This window comes from Uranotaenia lowii, chromosome 2, assembly GCF_029784155.1.
Source record: "Uranotaenia lowii strain MFRU-FL chromosome 2, ASM2978415v1, whole genome shotgun sequence".
In the NCBI taxonomy this organism is placed as follows: domain Eukaryota; kingdom Metazoa; phylum Arthropoda; class Insecta; order Diptera; family Culicidae; genus Uranotaenia; species Uranotaenia lowii.
Genome location: NC_073692.1, coordinates 139,201,468 through 139,222,553, shown reverse-complemented (window position 1 = coordinate 139,222,553; position 21,086 = coordinate 139,201,468). Strand labels below are relative to the sequence as shown.

The 21,086-nt window shown below is 36.1% G+C and overlaps 1 protein-coding gene across 1 annotated transcript in view; it reads right to left on the bottom strand.

The window, feature by feature from the left end:
* Nucleotides 1–21,086, bottom strand: part of LOC129741901 (histidine decarboxylase-like) — a 41,756-nt gene that overhangs the window by 7,016 nt on the left and 13,654 nt on the right. Inside the window, exons 2-8 of the mRNA XM_055733715.1 lie at nucleotides 19,466–19,875; nucleotides 5,970–6,199; nucleotides 5,810–5,900; nucleotides 5,315–5,747; nucleotides 4,933–5,078; nucleotides 4,619–4,790; nucleotides 4,323–4,352 (exon numbers count right to left, since the gene is read on the bottom strand). Coding sequence (XP_055589690.1) covers nucleotides 4,323–4,352; nucleotides 4,619–4,790; nucleotides 4,933–5,078; nucleotides 5,315–5,747; nucleotides 5,810–5,900; nucleotides 5,970–6,199; nucleotides 19,466–19,875 — 1,512 coding nt within the window. The remainder of the gene's footprint in view (nucleotides 1–4,322; nucleotides 4,353–4,618; nucleotides 4,791–4,932; nucleotides 5,079–5,314; nucleotides 5,748–5,809; nucleotides 5,901–5,969; nucleotides 6,200–19,465; nucleotides 19,876–21,086) is intronic.

Here is a 21,086-nt window from a genome sequence, read left to right as displayed (position 1 = left end):
TTTATTTTTATTTAATAAGTGTAAGTAACAGAAGTTGGAGAAAAAAGCTATTTCAAGAAAAATAAATGGCTTAAATAGCTCATTTTTTAGCTTAAAATAATAATTTCATGTGCAATTATACCTACAAGGAAAGGGGTAATTTCATGAATGATCAATGAAAACTGATAAAAATTGCAAGATAGGGTGTTCCACGTTACAAAAAATATTAAAAGATCATAGCAAATACAAAGTTAGTCAAAATTCGCATAAAAATTAAGTTTAAAGTTGCTACCTATTTCAAATCATGTTTCAAACTTTATAAGATTCATTTAAAAATCATGATTGATTCATAAAGCCGATTTTATCTTAAAAAAATTGATGAAAAGTTTTTAAATTTTCAATCACAAGTTTTGAAGTTTAAAATTACAAGCTCTGCGTATTTTGCCAATTCTGATTGAAATATTGGGTCCTGGAAATGTTGAAACTTTGTATTTCTTATTAAATTTTATTAAGACTTAAGGGCTTATGTGTCAAGCACACATAAATTCTGAATAAAGAAAACAAATTTGTTAAAATTATTTCCAAAATTTTAATATTTCGACTAAAACATTTGCCAAGTTGGAATTGGAAAAACTGTAATTCCGATAAATTATTTGAAAATTTATACAAAATATGAAAATAAAAAAGATAAGTTTTTTAAAACATTTCAGGAAGTGTTTTTCAAAATAATCACGCTTCACCATAAGAATTTACATAACTTAATTGATGATTCAAGGCAACAGCATTGTTCCCGTCAGGGGCAACAAGATAGAAAAAACTTCCGTGATTTTAAACAGGTTTCGTTTTAAAACAACCGTTAAATTTCTCCTACAATAGATTATAATTTTCTTTCAATAATCCTTTCGTTTTTTGACGTAGAACTACGTCTTACGGCAACGCTATAGGGGTGCAAATTGAAATTCGCGAACGAATTTCAAGGGATGAATCATCCGCGAGGATGAAAATCCCGGAAAAAAGAAAACAACAAACAAGCGAACGAATCTCGCGTCACGAAAAACGCCTCTTTCACAGACATCTTTGGGTCGGCTATGTGTTGGTACACCAATACTTATCCAGCGCACCGATGGCACGGATATCTTCCCCAAGAAGATATAAAAACAAGTGCTCTTCGCTGCCCCATTTTCATTTGTTTCGTGCTTTCAACAGGGAAACATCGCAGCGTACCGTAGCTGTTGGCGACTAAGGCTGCCTGAAAGGCCGGAGGAGTGAAGAAACCGCATCGGCCTGGAATCGTTGCCTTGCGTGAGATCCGGCGGTACCAGAAGAGCATCTGATCCGCAAGCTGCTTTTCCAGCGTCTAGTTAGCGAGGTCGCCTAGAACTTCAAGACGGATCTGCAATTCCAGTCTGCAAGGGCTCAGTGAAATTAGCAGCCGGTTTAAAGAATGCTGCTAAGAATCATCAGTCAATCAGTCCATTTCACGACTATACATGATCGACAAAAAGTTTTAAAAATTGAACTAATTGAACTAAATGATAATCATAATCTATCCGAAGGCAAATGAAACGCAACGCAAATCGAAAATTGAATACAAAAATGACGATAAGGGAACATCCATTAATTACGTAACGCTCCTAGGGGGGCAGGGAGTAAGCTCGAGCGTTACGGATTATGACATAGGGGAGGGGGAGGGAAGTATGCTCATCGTTACGTAACGATTTTTTCCTTAAAAATTCCAGTATAATCGCAACTATTTATGTCATGCCATTTTTGCAGATTGATAGGCAAACCAAAATCAGTTTAAAGTTTGAAAACTTCAACATGATTGAAACTAGTTTGTAACTTTTTCTTTTTAGTGGTTCTGAGACTGACTCCTTAAAATGTGTATTGGATATCCGTGAAATAACTGTTGGAAAATTGGAATATTAGGTACATTTACCCCCAAGAACTCAATGCAACCTTGAGACGGTAGTTTAACTATTTTTTCTTAATTGATTTAAAAAATGCAATTTTGATTATTCCAACAAATATTACTAAGTCGAGTATATTCTGCATAACAAGTTATGCTCCTTGAACAAAATTAATTAAACAAGGTAGATCATCAGTTAACAAGCACAAAGTAACTTGTAATACGACAATCATTTTTTTCCAGAGAGTTATCATAAATGAGTACGAAGAAGCGATTTGTATAGATATTAATTCCGTTTTGAAGAACGATAAAAAATTTATTGTTTGAATTTTTGACGTAGAATTACGTCTTACGGCAACACTATAGGGGGGCAAATTGAAATTCGCGAACGGATCTCGCGTCACGAAAAACGCCTCTTTCACGGACATCTTTTCCAAACAACATTTTGGGTCGGCTATGTGTTGGTACACCAATACTAATAAAGCGCTAATACAAATTGGTGCGCAAAACACCCGAGCGAAAAAACCTCGATCGTCGACCCAAAATGCACTAGATGCGAAGTTATAAAAGAGCAAGGATTGCCCCGACCTGGTTTCATTTGGTTTTTGGTCTTTCTCCCGGTCGGTCGGTTGTTGCAACCATAAATGTGTGCAATGCTGTTGAGAGAAGGCCGCTTGCTAGGATTGTGCTGTTTGAAGTTCTTCATCAGGACGACGAGGACAACTATGCTCGGCTGAGTAAACCATTTTTACTGAAACCCGGAGCATTTATTATGTTTCACCACCATTATGTTGAACTGGTGCAGCAGTGGCCTGGCATAAAGTTGCCAGAATTTAAACATAACCTTGAAACATTCGGTTCCTTTGAGAAATTCAAACTCAAACGAACAGAAAAGGCCAAAAGCCCACCAAACCACATCAGCAGCATCGTCCAGATCCAGCAATTTTCCTCATCTGTGGGGTCAGCCAACTTTTGAAAAACAAATTTTTTCATTTTAATTTTTTTTGTATGGCCACCTGTAATTTTTTGAATATTAAATTTTTTCACAACATTTGATTAAAATTATAAACCTTTTGTTATTTTCAATAACGTTCTTCTATAGAGATGAAATTTGAAATAAGTTTTTTATTGAGCATGGCAAAAATAATTCCACGGTTCAAATCTTAAATCAGAGCTTTGATAAAAATTGAAAAGTAATCCGCGGTCCCGATTTCTGAACAGAAAAAATTCACGAAATTAAAATGTGTAGAAGTTTGAGTATGACACCATTCATTGACAAATAATATTTATTCAAGCAAAAAATTCCATTGGAAAAACCTGAAAAAAATGTCACTTTCTAAATAATTTTGTATTAAGTGCGCTTTTCATTAAAGTTAAATTTGTTGTTGAATTTTCATCTCCATCCAATGTACAATGACGACCCCTTTTATATATCCCTTAGTGCGCATTTCCCCTACTGATTCGAATTAAACGCATAATACTGAATCTTTCAAGCTTTTCTCCGGAGCCTTTCATAAAACGCTCGAGGATTGTAGTTGCATAATTGCAGGCGCATTGGCTCAGTTGCATTGGATTTTCAAGCAGCTTCAAATATTTTCCCGCCTTTTGCTATGCAATTGTCTAGAGCTACAATCTGTCTCTATTGGCCGTGAAAGTTGATGAATGAATATATTATTCCTGTCAAAACGGTCAACATTTTCCGCGTATGAAAATTTAATATGAAACATATCCTATTGACACAGGACCGGCTGTCGTAATTCTACGTTAACCTTACGGTCGTGGCTTATGTACAACCTCTTTAACTTTTTTACTTACTTTCTAAGTGTGCAATCAACTTACGTTTAGTGTTTCTTTTAGCTAAATCTTGAACTTAAAAAAATTTATTCGAAATTGGTTTCTTGAAGAATATTTCATATCAGCTTAACATTTGTAATGCAATAAACGATTTTTTCAAACACAAAAAATTGTTCGTTTCAAATTCGGTTCATATTAAGTTACACTTCTTAATAAAAACCAATTCTGAAGACAAAGTAGGGGTTATGTATGCCAAGTTTTGAACCAAATTTAGTTTCAATTCGTAAACGTCGAATAGTATCGTAGATCGAAATGTCTCAAGCCAAGGGTGACTTAAGACTGAATTCCGCCGGAGGCGAGAAAAATTTCTGACTTGCTTGTTAACACTTATTTTCAAATATATTTTAACATCAAGTAATTCGGTGAAAATTTTACTTGGCAAAAATCTTCATGGGGGAGGGGGGGGGGTTAAACCCCTAAACTCAATTCGGTCAATCTGACACGCTTAATCATAAGTGGTTTTCTTATTCTGAACGATGATCTTATTCTGAACGATGATCTTCTACAACTGATTATACTGTAAAGTGAGGCGCTTTTATCGGAGTACATTAATTTACCTAGAAAATTCATGTAAACCTACCTTGGTCCGCCACTGCTATCTGCTCACAAACTGAGCGCAGAAATATGATTGCATGAAAGAAAATAGACCAAAAGCTATACAAGTTGGACTTTTTTGGGCACACCCTTGTACGCAAGTAAGCGTACAGGTACGAAGCTTTTAATGCGAAAGCTTAAAACAGCTACTTGCATGCAACTGAAAAATGGAATGCTCAAGCAAAACGGAAGGAAAAGGAGCAACTAACTAATGAATGAACGACTGGCTCTGTGTTGGTTGAAGGAAATTGGAAAAACCGCTACACTACCTGCCCTTCGTACCTTCCCACGCCTCCTCGCAGTCCTCGGTAATGGCCTTGGACTCGATCCCGTTCTTGACCTCGCTGGGGCTTATGCCCTGGACCACCAAATCCATCCGGGAGTCCAGCGAGAACTGCTTGCCGGACATAAGGATGCCCCGGACGCGGCGTCGCATGGCCGGCGAGTCCTGATTCTAGGTGGTACAGGAAATCAAGGAAAAAAGGAAAGATAATCTTATAAGCTACATTTAAATATTTTAAGCCTAATTTTTCCATAATTCTTATGATTCAGAATCGTTTTTTTCACTTACGCGTATTCTAACGCTCATTTCTTACCGAGATGCGAATGCCTGCGTAGACCTTGGCGAGGAACTCGTCGGCATCGAAGATCGCTGCGAAGGATCCGTTCACAATCTTGGGGGACATCGGCGAATTGGCCAGCAACAAACTGGATCCAAATGCTTCGTTCTTTTCGCGAGTTTCTGTTAGGCGTAATGCATGTTTTGGTGCGTTTTGAAAAAATTAGTGGTGAAAGCAAAGCAAAAAACAAACAAAAAATATCACCTATTAAGTGCTTTTTGAAACTACTATGTAACACGATTGATTGGAATGAAATGTTAGTGGCAAAATGAAACACTTTGTGAAAGTTTTGTGATGGCGAGCGATGTTCGTGTTTTGGCGATACAAAATTTAAACAAACTACGACCGTAAATGTTACCTTTGAGTGGAACCCTTGAGCGATCGACAATCTTTACGTCTAATTCCTGCAGCAGATCACTTGTAACCGTTTTGATTTCACTCCAATCCTTGAGAATGTCATCACTAGTTGTGTAAGTAGATGTAACAGTAAACCGGATGACGTATTTGCCTTTCAGAGAAGCCGGAACTGCATGCATATTTCCCCGGTGATTTAAACGCTTGAGCAACTTTTCTGTCAGCTCGTTCTCTCCTCTGATTCGAAAGACCACCATACCGAGATGTCTTGCAGCAGGAATCTCGAAACGATGATCTGCCAGTACCAAGGCTTCAAATTTCTGGGCCAATCTAACACCTTCCCGGATGTGCTTTTGAAGTCCTTTGATTCCAAAATTCCGGAGCACAAACCATAACTTAAGCGCCCGGAATCGTTTGCTCAGCGGAATTTGCCAATGCTGAAAAGAGGAAAATCGTGTTTTCAAAAATTATTTCCACAATTTCCTCGAGAAATACGTACCATGTAGTCAATAGCCAACCCGGAGTTCTCATGCTGAAGGTACAAAGGTTCAACGTTGAACGTCCTATGAAGAGCTCCGCTATTCTTCACCCTACAAAACACAAATAATACGCCATAAAATTATATGTAACTCACTTTAAAAACTTTTATAATCTCATACCACATGGCGGTGCAATCGAAGTGAACCATCAGCCACTTGGAGGGATTGAAGGCGATAGAGTCGGCCTTTTCTATGCCCTTCAGCCATACTCTGAATTCGGGACAGATAAACGCACTTCCCGCGTAGGCTGCATCCACGTGCATCCAGATCCGGTACTTCCGGCAAACGTCACCCACGTCCAACAGATTATCGAATGCGCAGGCACCTGTTGTACCCAAAGTGGCGCAAACCTGTTGATAAACGAACAGAAAAGTTTAGTTTTTGAGTTTAAAATTTGTAAGTGATGAATTGGATTGTGATTTCACTAAATTATGTTTCAATGAAAAGATTTAAATTCGTTAAAATTCTATGTGTATATTGAAATTGCAAAATTGAAAAACTGGCTTCATAATTAAAACCTACATGAATAGTGCCTGAAATGATTTAATGCATACACGAGGTGTACCGAATATTCGGCGCCGAATATCGCAATAAAACCCTTAAGCCGAATATTTGGCTCATCGAATAGTTGAGCACAGCATTCGATCGATGATGTCGAATGTGCCGAAGTCTTATCATTTAAATTTATACAATAACAGACTTGTCAATTTATTCAAATAATTCATAAAAACCCAAAAGAAATATTGAAAGAGCTAAGCAATCATCAAAAACCGATGAGTTTCGCATTATTGTTTATATATCCAGGCTTGCTCATACATCCAATAAAAAATTCTAATTTTTTTAAAATCTGGCTTGGATGCTCAGATATTGATTAAAACTTTCAGGATTTTGTCCGGTTTTTTCAGATTATTTGCCAATCCAAAAAAATAACTCAAATTTCTCTTTGAATATTTTCAGATTTTGTGTTCAAAAACGATTTTTAATAAATTCCAAAATGAGCATTAATTTTTGTTTAATCTTTCGATACTATTTTTGCACTGCTGCTGTGATTCAATGAAAACATTGATGTGGAAGTTTTTTCTTTGTTTTGTCTCTTGTATGTTTAAGAACAAAGCCTAGACTTCGTTCAGATTTGCCCTTTTTTATTTTATTTTTCAAAAATCGTCCCAAATGTCCCAACCATGGGGATACGTATGATTGAAAGTATGGCATACTTAAGGTTAAAGATCATCGTTTTTCTTAATGTCTTACTCAAATTTGAATTTCCAAGTCAGAACTGTAGAGGAAATGTAGGGGAATAGTGGGTAAAAGAAGTCAAAGCTCAAATTTCCAATGCCTGCGTTGGATCAAATAGCCTTTATTCGATTGTTCAGAATGCATCACATAACATAAGCCCCATTTGGTTCAAACTCATCAAGTCCGAATATGCTTTTCTGCAATATGTAAAAAATTTAGGGGACTTGAGGTTAAAACAGCCATAACTCAATTTTACAATGCGTGTTGTGGCTTAAAAAAACCTTCATTCGAAAAAAACACACTAGAAAAGTTTGACGCATATGTATATCAACTCAATTTTTCCAGCACTCGAGTAAGTTATCCTACTCGGCAAGCCTATACGACTTATTCTGAAAAATGAATCATTTTTTTGAATGTTACATACATATAAAATGTGAAGTAACTGTGTGATTACACACAAAACATTGTGTTCTGACACCAAACCATTTTGTAAAACATTGAGAAATAAAAGGGGTTTTCATTTTTTTAGTAACTCAAGCCTATAAAGCAGCGGTAAAAAAACCTTTTTTTTCATTACCGTAAAATATTTTTGTGTAAGTTGATGTTACCCCATTTCGAAGATCAAAAAAATCTGTTTGCATCTTACACATTCAAGCTTCCCATGATAATTTTAGAGAGAAGTTGTACTTTTACCAAAGTTTATGTTTATGAAATCGGCATAAAACCATACTATTTTTTTATTTTTGCGAAAAAATGATCCTAAGATAGATAAAAGTTTTTTTATGCCCTTTGGAATAGCAAGCATCAGTGCAAAATTTGAGATAATTTAGTTGATTTCTGAATTAGCACAAAGTGTTTCAATTTTTTATGGAAATATGTCCGGATGAAGAAATTTTAGCTTAACTTAGCTTGGCTTGATTGACTACTCACATCCACCTTGTATCGTTGAACCCAAAATGCTCCTTAAGATGTCTGGATGAAAAATTTAAATTTATCAAATATTCAAATACAAGTCAATACATTTCGCATTCGAAAATCGCAGACGTAAGAGAGTTGCACATCGCCACTGTTTGCTATTCCGTGATTTACCGAGGCCATCAATTTTGTTCAAAAGTCGAATAAACAGAACCTGAGATTGGCTGCAGATTCGCAATGCACAAAACTGATGCTCTCTCTTAAACATGAATCTACGGGGGGGGGGGGGGAAGGGGGTTGATGGGGGTTACCCCCCCTCCTCCAAGCGGAAAAAATAAATCATCAGTAAATTGGTCACAAATTTCTTAATTCAATTGAAATATTACGTTTTCATGTTTCAAAATATCCTAACATTGACATTACCATTTTTAAACGTGCATAAGAATTCAATAGCTGCTCAAAAATATGTTTGAATTGAGTATAAACAGTTTGCGCGTGTATAACTAGTGCAGGCTCCGGGCGTGCGAAAAGGATAAAGTTTGCACCTCACTGTTTAAGGAATTTCCTTAAGCATGACAGCAGATTGGTTTTCTTTATCAACCGATATCCAGAGTTGTTCTAAGATAGGGTTACCATATCCCGTGACACCAATAAGAGTACATGGGCGATGGGCGCGCTCGCAGTCCCGGTATACGATTTCCGGTGTGTTAAACAGAGAGAGAAATAGCCTTCACTGCAATTTCACTCCGATTAGCTGTCATTCTTATGGAAATATGTGTAAGAGTAAAGAGCAGGCTTTATTCTTTTTAGCAGGCCCAATCCCAATTGAGATCATTTATCCAAAAAGTCAGGACAAACGTTTAACAGTAGAACCCGAGCTCTGGTTTTCTGAGCTCCCGCGTTATCCCAGCCATCAGGTTGACACAAGATTCATATATTATCGAGCTTTGCGCCCGGACGGTATGCAAAAGGATGTACAGTAGAACCCCGCTTACCCGAGATAGTTGGGGGAGAGACCACCTCGGATAAGTGAAACCTCGGATTAAACGAAATACATTGACAAAGTCCATTTACTCTGGTATTGCATATCATCCAGGCGCATTGCTCGGTTCTTACATGGATTTTATTTTCCTATTTGATTGAGACGTTTCTGGTAATTTAGATTTTAAACTTGTCACAGACGTCAATTTTACAGCTAAACAATATATCACGATGAAAAAACAAATTTTTTAACGGATTTTGGATAAAAATGATTCATCGAATAACCGGAGCTCTAAATTTTCTTAAAAAATATTCTTGATCTAAGTACCTCAGTTTTGTGCATATCGATTCTGTTTGTATACTCAAAGGCGCTTATCGCGCTTATAGTTTACAACGACTGCACTGCCATTGGAAGCATAATTGTCACATGTTACATTCTGAAATTTCCTACTTTTTGGTGTCTAGAGGACGTATTTCAAAATTTTTGTTTGCCGTTTTTTGATAGAAACATCAAACTCACTGAAAACATTATGTTTTTATTAAATAAAATTAAAATATCCATCGCTACGAGGCAGTAGACACCAAAATACCTCAGATATAAAAATGTAACATGTGACAATCATGCTTCCAGCGGCAGTGCATATTTATTAAAACAAAATGTTAAATAAACTTGTTGAAAGCTGTATTCCTTTCATCGTTTTTGCATAAAATGTGAAACAACTTCATAAAAAGGAAGAAAAACGTTGCTTTTTTTGATTAAATATCTTTCAACAAAAAAAAAGAGTACATTTGGTATATTTTCGCAAAAAGAAGAGTACGCCCATTTTTCGATCGAAAAAGAGTACATGTACTCTTAAAAGAGTACGTATGGTATCCCTATTCTAAGAGCCAGTTTTAGAAACGTCGGTTGATAGTGACTAATTCTGATTTTTTGTTTGTTTCGATTTTAGTCGTTTTACCATCTTTATGGCATTCGCGACTTTTTAAACGTTGCAGTTGGCGAATCGTTATTGAAAAACTTATCCAACTGTTCGATGTTTACTCTTGGGCTCGAGCTCGCGGACATCGGCTCAGGAGACAACAGACTTGCCAACTGAGCTATATCACGAGCCCTACTAATTCTGAATGATTTCTTGAAAAGGCCTGAAATAAGCCAACTTTTATTTTAAAGTTGATTTTAAAGTGATTTCTTATTAATGAATGTTTACCAAACTTGTTGGTTTTCTAAAAAAAAATTATTGGGTCCACAGATGAAAATTTTCAATAATTATTCTATGTACGGCTAGAAATATTCGTGACATAATTCTGACATTTGTAGTAAGACTTTTTAACTGTGGGAAAATAACCTCAAAATCGATTATGTCTTTGAACGGACATCAACGTTTTGTTAACTAAAATTTTGAAGGTTAGTTTTCCTTTCCTTATCCCAGCGGTCGGCAACCTTTTGAGACAGAAGAGCCAAAACCTGCAAATTAGGGAAATTTCCATGATTGAAAGAGCCGCACTTAATTGTATCCTTACTGCAAATAGTGGTGATCGCTAAGATACATAGCATCCTGATGTGAATTCTGTTTTATTATCCTTTTTCACATCGCCACAAATTTTCGTTGTTTTGTTGGCAAACGGAAGCGATTTTCTTAAGTTTTGGCGATTTGACATTGTGACCTGATAAAGTTTATAGTTTTTAACTTTGGTGCAATTCTTTCCTAACAACTATTCCAGATAAAACTTAGACTTTCCATGTGTTTTGTTGGAATATTAATTATTGTGCAAAAATTTAAGAATGTACTTTTAATTAATAAAATAGACACTTAAGTTATCGTCCGAAAGTTTAGGATCACCCCTCAGTATGGTGTATCGGCCAAAAGTTTGGGATCGTTCTTTTAAAAACATGCAAATTTATCTCATTCATATCTTTCTCATCTAACATCGTATTGCAGATCTGAAGGGTGCATTTGAAAGCTTCGAAATTGTTGTTTTTCCATAAATTCATACGAAAATTATATTTTAAACTGATAACCATAAAAAATTTACCTGAAATTAATTGTTTTTTGAAAATTCACACTTATGATTATGAATTTCTTATGGTTTTGGATTTAAAATATAATTTTTGTATGAAATTGATCGATTTGATTTTTTTTTTAAATATTTTGATTTATTGAATGAACTCTCAGTTTCAGGTTGTGAATTTCATAGTAGTTTCATGGCGGTTCCCTGGCCGAAAATGTTAACCGATTTTAATGATATGAGATTCGTTGAGTGAATAATTTGTTTTAATTTTTAAATTTTTCAAAAATAAAAACAATTTAAAATATTTCGTACAGTCAAAAGAAAATATTTTTAAAATACTTTTAATTCTTGACAGATTTGCTTATTTTAGTGTATCTACGATTTTTGAAATCGTCAAGAAGAGATTCATCTGATGATATAGAAATATGGGGGTTCAATGAAAGTTTTGATAGCTGTCTCGGTTCTTCCGTTACAATAATAAATCTTACATAATAATAGACATCTAACTTAGGTTTTGCTTCGCTGTATTCCATTTTTTATCGAACCGATTTTTTAAACTCAAAGTTTTGTTTTTTGACGTTATTTTGATCATCACTTCATAGAACAAACCTAATACAAGATTTTGACAAAGACTCAGAAATCAAAATCAACTTTTAAAACAGTCATGAAATTTTTAAATAATTGCAGAAACATGATAAAGGGATTAAATTAGGAATAAAAAAAAGGATTACAAATTGTTAAGTTTATGGAATAAAATGCTTCTTTACCAAATAAAGTTGCTCCTTCGAATCTATACCTAAAAATATTCATATTATGTATTTATTAAATTCTCAAATTATATCCAGCACTCAGTTCCCGGTTTACAAAAATATTTTAAACAAACTTAAAAATTTTGTTCACTTAAACTCATGTTCAAAAATGGAACGAAGAACTTGAATTTTTGAAATTCTTTCATGGATTTGAAAAGGCACTTTGCGAGATGGAGTTCAATATTTGAAAAAAAAAAAAAAGTAAAAACAATAAGTTTTAAGAAAGAAATTTCAACACACATAACAATTTGTATCATTGTAAAGCATTATTTAAATTTTTCACCTGATATTCAATTTCATAATCGATTGAACATACTTGGCTTGATCCGATTAAATCAGAACAACAAAGAAAACAAATTCAACAGAAAACTTCCTACTGATAAGATGCTGTTAATTTATTTTATAGTTGTTTTTTTTGGTTTCTTTTTTAATCCTGGGAAATATAACCTGAACTGAAGAAAAACTTATGTTGCGTTCGTTTACTCTAGAAAATTTCGAGAATTTTCTAAATGTTTACACATTCAGCTAAAGAGCCACAGTTATACAGTAAGGTTTTTTTTTACACTGATATACGTACCGCGTAAAAAAAAACCGTGTAAAAAAAAACCGTGCTAATTCCCGAAAACCGTGTAAAAAAAAACCGTGTTAATTCCCGAAAACCGTGTAAAAAAAGACCATTCGAATTCTGCAGCTCTGAAGTTCTGACACTTAAGACCTGAGACTTGAGACTTGAGACTTGAGACTTGAGACCTGGACTTGAGAATGTAAACTAGAGACATGAGACCTGAGACTTTAGACATGACACCTGAGACCTAAGTTCAGGGACCTGAGATCTGAGACATGAGATCAGAGACTTGAAGAATGAGACCAAAGACATGGGACATTAGACCTGAGACCTGAGACTAGAAACCTAAGACATAAAACACGAGACCTGAGACCTGAGACATGAAACATGAGACCTGAGACATGACACCTGAGACCTAAGACCTGAGACATGAGACATGAGACATGAGACATGAGACATGAGAAATGAGACCTGAGACATGAGATATGAGACATAAGACATGAGACCTGAGGTATGAGACAAGAGCCATGAAAGATTAGACCTGAGACATGAGACTTTAGACTTGAGACAAGCTACTAGTGTTATTACCGCGAAAAATTATATAAGCTCCGATTTCAACTTGCGACCCCTCTAGTGAAAGGGTTTGGCTTGTAGGTGACGAAAATAGTGTCGCGAGTTCGCTAGTACAAGCTACTAGGGTAAGTACCGGTAGAAATTATATTAGCTCCGATTTAGACTTGCGACGCCTCTAGTGAAAGGGTTTGACTTGTGGGTGACGAAAAATAGTGTCGCGACATCGCAAGTACAAGCTACTAGTTTTAGTACCGCGATAAATTAGTTTAGCTCCGATTTCAACTTTCGACCGGTCAAGTGAAAGGGTTTGGCTTGTAGATGACGAAAAATAGTGTCGCGACTTCGCTAGTACAAGCTACTAGGGTTAGTACCGCGAGAAATTAGTTAAGCTCCGATTGAGACTTGCGACCCCTCTAGTGAAAGGGTTTGACTTGTAGGTGACGAAAAATAGTGTCGCGAGTTCGCTAGTACAAGCTACTAGGGTTAGTACCGCGATAAATAGGTTAAGCTCCGATTTAGACTTGCGACCCCTCTAGTGAAAGGGTTTGACTTGTGGGTGACGAAAAATAGTGTCGCGACATCGCTAGCACAAGCTACTAGCTTTAATACAGCGAGAAATTAGTTTAGCTCCGATTTCAACTTTCGACCGGTCAAGTGAAAGGGTTTGACTTGTAGATGACGAAAAATAGTGTCGCGAGTTCGCTAGTACAATCTACTAGGGCTAGTACCGCGATAAATTGGTTAAGCTCCGATTTAGACTTGCGACCCCTTTAGTGAAAGGGTTCGACTTGTTGGTGACGAAAAATAGTGTCACGACTTTGCTAGTACAAGCTACTAGGGTTAGTACCGATAGAAATAAGATTAGCTCCGATTTCAGATTTCGACCGGTAAAATGAAAGGGTTTGACTTGCAGGTGACGAAAAATAGTGTCGCGATTTCGCTAGTACAAGCTACTAGGGTTAGTACAGGTAGAAATTAGTTTCAACCCTAGTAGCTTGTACTAGCGAGCTCGCGACACTATTTTTCATCACCTAAAAGTGAAGCCCTTTCACTTGAACGATCGAAAGTTGAAATCGGAGCTTATCTAATATCTACCGGTACTACCCCTAGTAACTTGTACTAGCAAATTCGCGACACTATTTTTCGTTACCCACAAGTTAAACCATTTCATTTGACCGGTCGCAAGTCTAAATCGGAGCTTAACTAATTTTTCGCGGTACTAACCCTAGTAGCTTGTACTAGCGATTTCGCGACACTATTTTTCGTCACCAACAAGTCAAACCCTTTCACTAGAGGGGTCGCAAGTCTAAATCGGAGCTTAACCAATTTATCGCGGTACTAACCCTAGTAGCTTGTACTAGCGAACTCGCGACACTATTTTTCGTTACCTACAAGTTAAACCCTTTCACTAGAGGGGTCTCAAGTCTCAATCGGAGCTTAACTAATTTCTCGCGGTACTAACCCTAGTAGCTTGTACTAGCTAAGTCGCGACACTATTTTTCGTCATCTACAAGTCAAACCCTTTCACTTGACCGGTCGAAAGTTGAAATCGGAGCTAAACTAATTTATCGCGGTACTAAAACTAGTAGCTTATACTTGCGATGTCGCGACACTATTTTTCGTCACCCACAAGTCAAACCCTTTCACTAGAGGGGTCGCAAGTCTAAATCGGAGCTAATATAATTTCTACCGGTACTAACCCTAGTAGCTTGTACTAGCGATTTCGCGACACTATTTTTCGTCACCTACAAGCCAAACCCTTTCACTAGAGGGGTCGAAAGTTGAAATCGGAGCTTAACTAATTTTTCGCGGTACTAACACTAGTAGCTTGTACTAGCGAAGTCGCGACACTATTTTTCGTCATCAACAAGTCAAACCCTTTCACTAGAGGGGTCGCATGTTGAAATCGGAGCTAAACTTATTTCTCGCGGTACTAATTCTAGTAGCTTGTCTCCGGTCTCAGGTCCAAAGTCTCATGTCTCAGGTCTCATGTCTCAGGTCTCATGACTTATGTCTCATGCCTCATGTCTCATGTCCCATGTCTCAGGTCTAAAGTCTCATGTTTCATAGCTCTTGTCTCATGCCTCAGGTCTCAGGTCTCAGGTCTCATGTCTCATGCTGAGGTCTCAAGTCTAATATCCCCTGTCTCAGTTTCCAGGTCTCAGGTCTCATGTCTAATTTCTAATGTTTCATGTCTCAGGTCTCATGTCTCATGTCTCAGGTCTCAAGTCTCAGGTCTCAGGTCTCAGGTCTCAAATCTCAAGTCTCAGGTCTCAGGTCTCAGATCCCAGGTCTCAGATCCCAGGTCTCAGGTCTCATGTATCATGTTCTTAGTCTAAGAGATAAGATTTTCCCAACTTCAAAAAGATTCTAAGTGTTTTTCTTTGAAAAGGACTTAGAATATTTTCTCTCAAAAACCGTGTTAATTCGCGAAAACCGTGTAAAAAAAACCGTGTTAATTCCCGAAAACCGTGTAAAAAAAGCCGTGTAAAAAAAAACCGCGTAAAAAAAAACCGTGTAAAAAAAAACCTAGGTGTACATCCAAAGAGCCGCATGCGGCTCGCGAGCCGCAGGTTGCCGACCTATGCCTTATCCATATACGTAAGCAAGTGTGCGTAAGAACTGTCAAAACAACTCTATATTTGATATTATTTCCAGATGTAGCAACCGAAAATCTGATCGATCAAACTTTGGAGACATTCGGATCTGCTACCGTTAGTCTCTGCTTTCAGGAACATGAAATAGATTGAAATAAAAGAAAGTTATTGAATCATTAGAGAAAACTAGTCGAAATAGAACGTTCTACAATTTTTATTGAAGAGAAATGTTTGAAAACTTTCAAAATCATACCAGCAAAATTTTGAATTTTGTTTGCGACATTATTAATGTGGCAAAAATATTTTTGAATAATTTTTCACATTGAAAACATCGTACTAATTCAGTTCAAGTTACAAGTTTTAATTTACTGATAATGAGAAAAAATCATGAAAATACCTGCTTAGCTTAAACATTTTTGAGAAGACCAAACATGAATAGCTGACTCCGAAGGTTTCATCCCCGATTTGTATGAGTAGCCGACAGCATAGTACGAAGACAGGAAATGGATCAAGTTTTTTTTATTTGATTAGCTATAACCTCTTGACACGCGTCGCGAACGTCTTAAAACTTCTCGATAGTTCATGGATTTTATAATGCATCTATCAACTTTTGAATGAAATGTCCGTTCCGGGAATTCTCCGAATCCCGGGAATCGATGGAAAAATCCCGGGCATTCCCGAACATTATAAATCGAGCTTTATTTTCGAAAAAATTCACTACCAAATTGGAAAAAATAGATCATAGTAAGTAAGAAAAATTATTGTTTAACCTTGGAATATGGCTAAATTTTATTTTCAAACCCTTTCACTAGAGGGGTCGCAAGTTGAAATCGGAGCTAAACTAATTTCTTACGTTACTAACATTGATAGCTTGTACTAGCGAACTTGCGACACTATTTTTCGTCACCTTCTAGTCCAACCCTTTCACTTGACCGGTCCAAAGTTGAAAACGGATCTATAACTGATTTCTTGCGAATTTTATCGCCCCCAAGACACGACAACTAATTAATATCCAAACACGAAATTATTGCGACACCGAAAATGTCATGCCAATTTTATTGTTATATTTAGAATCAAACCAAAATTTCAGGGTAGTTGTAGAAATACATTTAATTCAAAAATCAAAAGAAAAATTAATCGATGAAGCCTTGAGTGCAAAATTGAACGCATTTTCGCTCGATGTCCTCCATCCAAGGACATGCCGATCTTTTTAGCCAAATCACGGCTTGAGACGTTGGGATTTGCTTTAATCATTCGCTTCACCTTTCCCTCCGTCTTTTTGCTCTCCGGTCTTGGTTTTCTTCCAGCTCCTTTGCCGTGGTTTAACGTCAATTGCTCCTGGAACCGCTTCAACACTCTGGAGACGGTTGAATGGTGAATGTTCAATATTTTTCCCTGCCGGTGCGACAGCTCCGAAAATTCCAGGTCTTTGGAAAGAATTTGTTCTCTCGACTTGCGTTGGTTCACCACCATTTTCGTTGAATCGAAAAACACGACTTCGAGTTTGACAGCATGTAAACAATACACATAAATGAGAATGAGTGCAAAATTTGGTTGATTTTTACCCAATGGTAAAAAAAAAATTATGCCCTGTTGAATATTTCGCAATAACTAATTTTGTGTTCGCCATTTACTAATGGAATCGATCTTAATCCTATGGTTCAATTTCATTTGCATTTATAGCGTCCGCGACAGTCAAATTTATAATATTTCAATGAATGTTATAATTTAGATTTCGTGACATTGAAACTGTCAATTCTTTCTGAATGTCAATTGATCTTTCTTTGATTAACATTCTTTTGGAAGGACATTGGTTTGCAAAAAGGAACAAAGGCATGACAGCTACATGACCGTCCGTTCCGATGACTGCGACTTTTGTTCGTGTTACGGTCAAACGACATTTGTAACATTTATCATCCCTGTCTGCAGGTTTTCTGCAGTATAAGTTTATGGTTGATACTTCACTTTTACTGAATGCTGTATTCATCGAAAGACCTTAATCGAAAAAGATATTTAAGAATTTTGAATATTCATTTCAGGTTCAACACACGGGATATCCATTACTGACCATTCTCACAAAATGCTGAATTATTTTTCAGAGGATATTCTTAAAAAGTAAATGTTTCATGGCTTAAAGGCGCTTTTTAGCTTGTTCCAGCGTGTGAAATGACAGGAGTAAATATTATTTTCAACACTTTCAGGTCTTATTAAAAATTGATCAATAAAATTCTGCTTCCACTGGAACATCAATCACAGAAAAAAATTCATTAAAAACGTGAAATATAAGTCTCTTCTATGTAGCCAAGATATGTAAACAAAAATACACTTTTCATTTTAAGTACGTAATTGAATTGTGTGTAAACAAACAGTAGGGGAGAGTGGGGATACTTGATCCCTTTTTCTTGTATTCACCATATCTTTTTGGAGAAATTTAGCAACTCGCCGTCTTTGACATTTTCTGACAGCTTGTAACTTCAAGTTTCTATGCTCCAAAATTTAGAATGATACTTGAACTCGTTGATGAACTAGAAGCATTTTCGTGGGAGTAAAAAAATTGCGATTTTTCTGAAGTTAGGGGAGACTTGATCCCCTATTGAAGGAGACTTGATCTTTTATTCAGGAAGCCCTAATCCTTGTATAAAAATCAAACAAAACCCCAAGAGAGAATGTTAATTGACTATTTTGGTCATGTTTGTTCTCATTTCACAATTTATAGCAGACATAAGAAGAAAATTCTATAACTTTGTCTCAACGCTAATAACATTGCATACATAAAGGCGCTATTTTTTATAATTAAGAGAAAATTAATTATTTTTGCTCTTTTCTTCAGACAATTTTTTTGATAAATATTAGTTTTTGGATAAATATTAGTAATTTCGTAATCAACATTCATATCGATCAATTCAGAAGAAGAATATGCCGTTTGGAAGGGGGATCAATTGTACCCAACTCTAGGGGATCAATTGTACCCATAATCAACATTTTAGAAAACTTTTTCTGAAAAAAGTTGAGAGTTTTCCATTGCTTTGAAAATGTGAAATTATGAAGTTCATTTTACGCTCGAACGATTGATACATTGGAACAAATATTTTTTTCATAATTTTCCCATGTAAGGAACATTTTAAAGTGATGAAAAAAGATCTTCAAGTTACATTTTGTGAAATTTTTCAAACAAAGTTCAATTACTCAAACAATTATTTTGTTAAAAAAAATTTAAACTACAAGCATTGTTATTTTGCTCATTTTGGCACATTTTTCTAGAACATTTGATCTTAGTAAGACATTCCAGTTTCGAGATATAGCTAAGGAATCAAGTATCCCCAGGGATCAAGTATCCTCATTCTCCCCTACAGTATTCGGTGAACGATTTAAAAAAAAGTTTAGTTTATTTAGTCAAATTGTTTATCTGGACCCAATAATTTATAGATAAAGAAATAATTAATACATTTTTGTGAAAGTTTAACGTTTGCATTTGCTCTAGTGTAACTTCATAACTGAAAATTCTTCCAAAAAATTCATAAGTGATTAAAAAATATGTTTTTCAGAATTGAAACTGTAGATTTTTTTAATTCTAGTTTTTACATTTTCAAGACACGTGTTCGTCTTTGAAAATTTAATGAAAATGCGATTCGATAATCTAAATGTGGACTTTTTTGAAGCAAAGATTAAAATATTCAAGGTATAAAAGTCAGCACGCTATAGTTCCTTCCATTCTGTTATTTGAAGTCGAAAAAATAAATTGTCGAACTAGCAAACCACTTGTTGCCTTTAGTTACACTGACTGACTGTCTCCACTCCACCTAATGAGACCACTAGGGAAAACAAAAACTTTTCTCTAAGCAGATTTGTCACACACAATATTCTTCCGCTTTCCCTCTTCTCTTACCATCAAGGTGCAAGGTGCTCTCGAAAACAGTAGCATACACTTACCCAGAACGGAATCAGCCCTTGCTGCATGTCCTCCTCGATGGCTTCCTCCAGGGCCCGGCCGGTCAGGCTAAGATTTTCATCAGATTCAATGAATCGCATCCGCACCAATCCGATTAGGGCAGCCTTCTCGACGCTGGAATGAGCCTGGTCGGAACAATATGCCACTAGACGGGCGTTGATTTCCGCATCCTGTTTGCCGGGCGTGTGCTCGTGGAAGCGCCGGATGGCCTGGGTGCGCCCGGCTAGTAAACACACTAGCGTCGCCTCGCTGGCCGTCGTTTGGATCACCCCACCGCCTTTGCTGACGCCCGGTATGTGCAGGAACTCATCCGGCAGGCCAATCATCTTACCGAGCCAGTTCATTACGATGGATTCCAGCTCGGTGCAGGCCGGCGAGGAAGCCTGGGAAAAGAGTGTTATGAAAACATTATTATTTATACATTACACAGCAGAGTTTGTCAAATTCACGATGTTTTCGAATTTCCGAAAACCATTTGTATATTTTTTTCTTTTTTGTCAAAACCAACGAAGCTTTTTCAAATGAGATTGAGCTACACGGGATTTGGTTTCAATTTTTGCGAGAAAGGTTCCTTTTTTTTATTTTTCTAAAATATTTTCTCTCCATGTAATGCAAATGAAATTTCAAAGTTATCTGGATATATCTTCGTTGAAATCCACAAAGCGCTAGGAAAAAATATCCTAACTTAGGATGGAGCGATCAATCATAACATAGTGCTCGTCTGAAGGCTTCTGAAGATAGGGTTGGGAAAGTACGTAACAATTCGAAAAATATGCACAATATTGACTTTTCATCTAAGTTTTAATATCTCTGTTATTTGTATGCCAAGTTTAACAAAAACTTCTAAGGCGTGTTTTCGAATCAAATGCAAATCTTTCATTTTGAATAACTTTTGAATGCATGTATGGAAAATAATGAAAATTTCAGTGATACCATCTAGTTATGTATTGTGTACGTGTACAAAATTTGGTGGCAATCTGTCAAGTGGTTTACGAGATATTACCCAATACTGAAGTTCATTGACAAATTTTTTTGAGCAGGATCGTAAAAAAATTTAAATAAAAGTGAAGATGATTGATTCCTCGAAGTTAAGGAATATGAGAGGTTTTTTCAAGCTCTATCCTAAACTTTCAATAATGAAAGTGATAAAAAAGATGAATTTTTCTTGCTGGTTCGTCTAGTTGACTAATAAACAGGCCTAACTTCATTTATACAAGTAGAAAGGCTTTCCAATGGTTAAATAAACAAAATACGGTGGTCAAATTGTGCACAAATCTTTTGGATTGCTAATGAGGTGAAATTGTTAATTATTATTCTTAATTTTTTTTAATTTTAAATGATGAGTTATTCACCGTAAATTTTATTTTGTGAAATTATTTTATCGGCTATATCGGTGAAATTTTTATTCTTTGAGTAAGAATATTTAAGAATTGAAAGATTATAGACGGATAGAAGATTAGAATAAAATGAAAGATGTTGAAATTGAGCGGAAGGGTAATTTTAATTTGAAAACTTTTCAACACATCAATCGATTTGTTCCTCACGGGCCTACTACCATGCAGTGGTTGATACAGATAGAATTGTAGCAACCACCACACAATA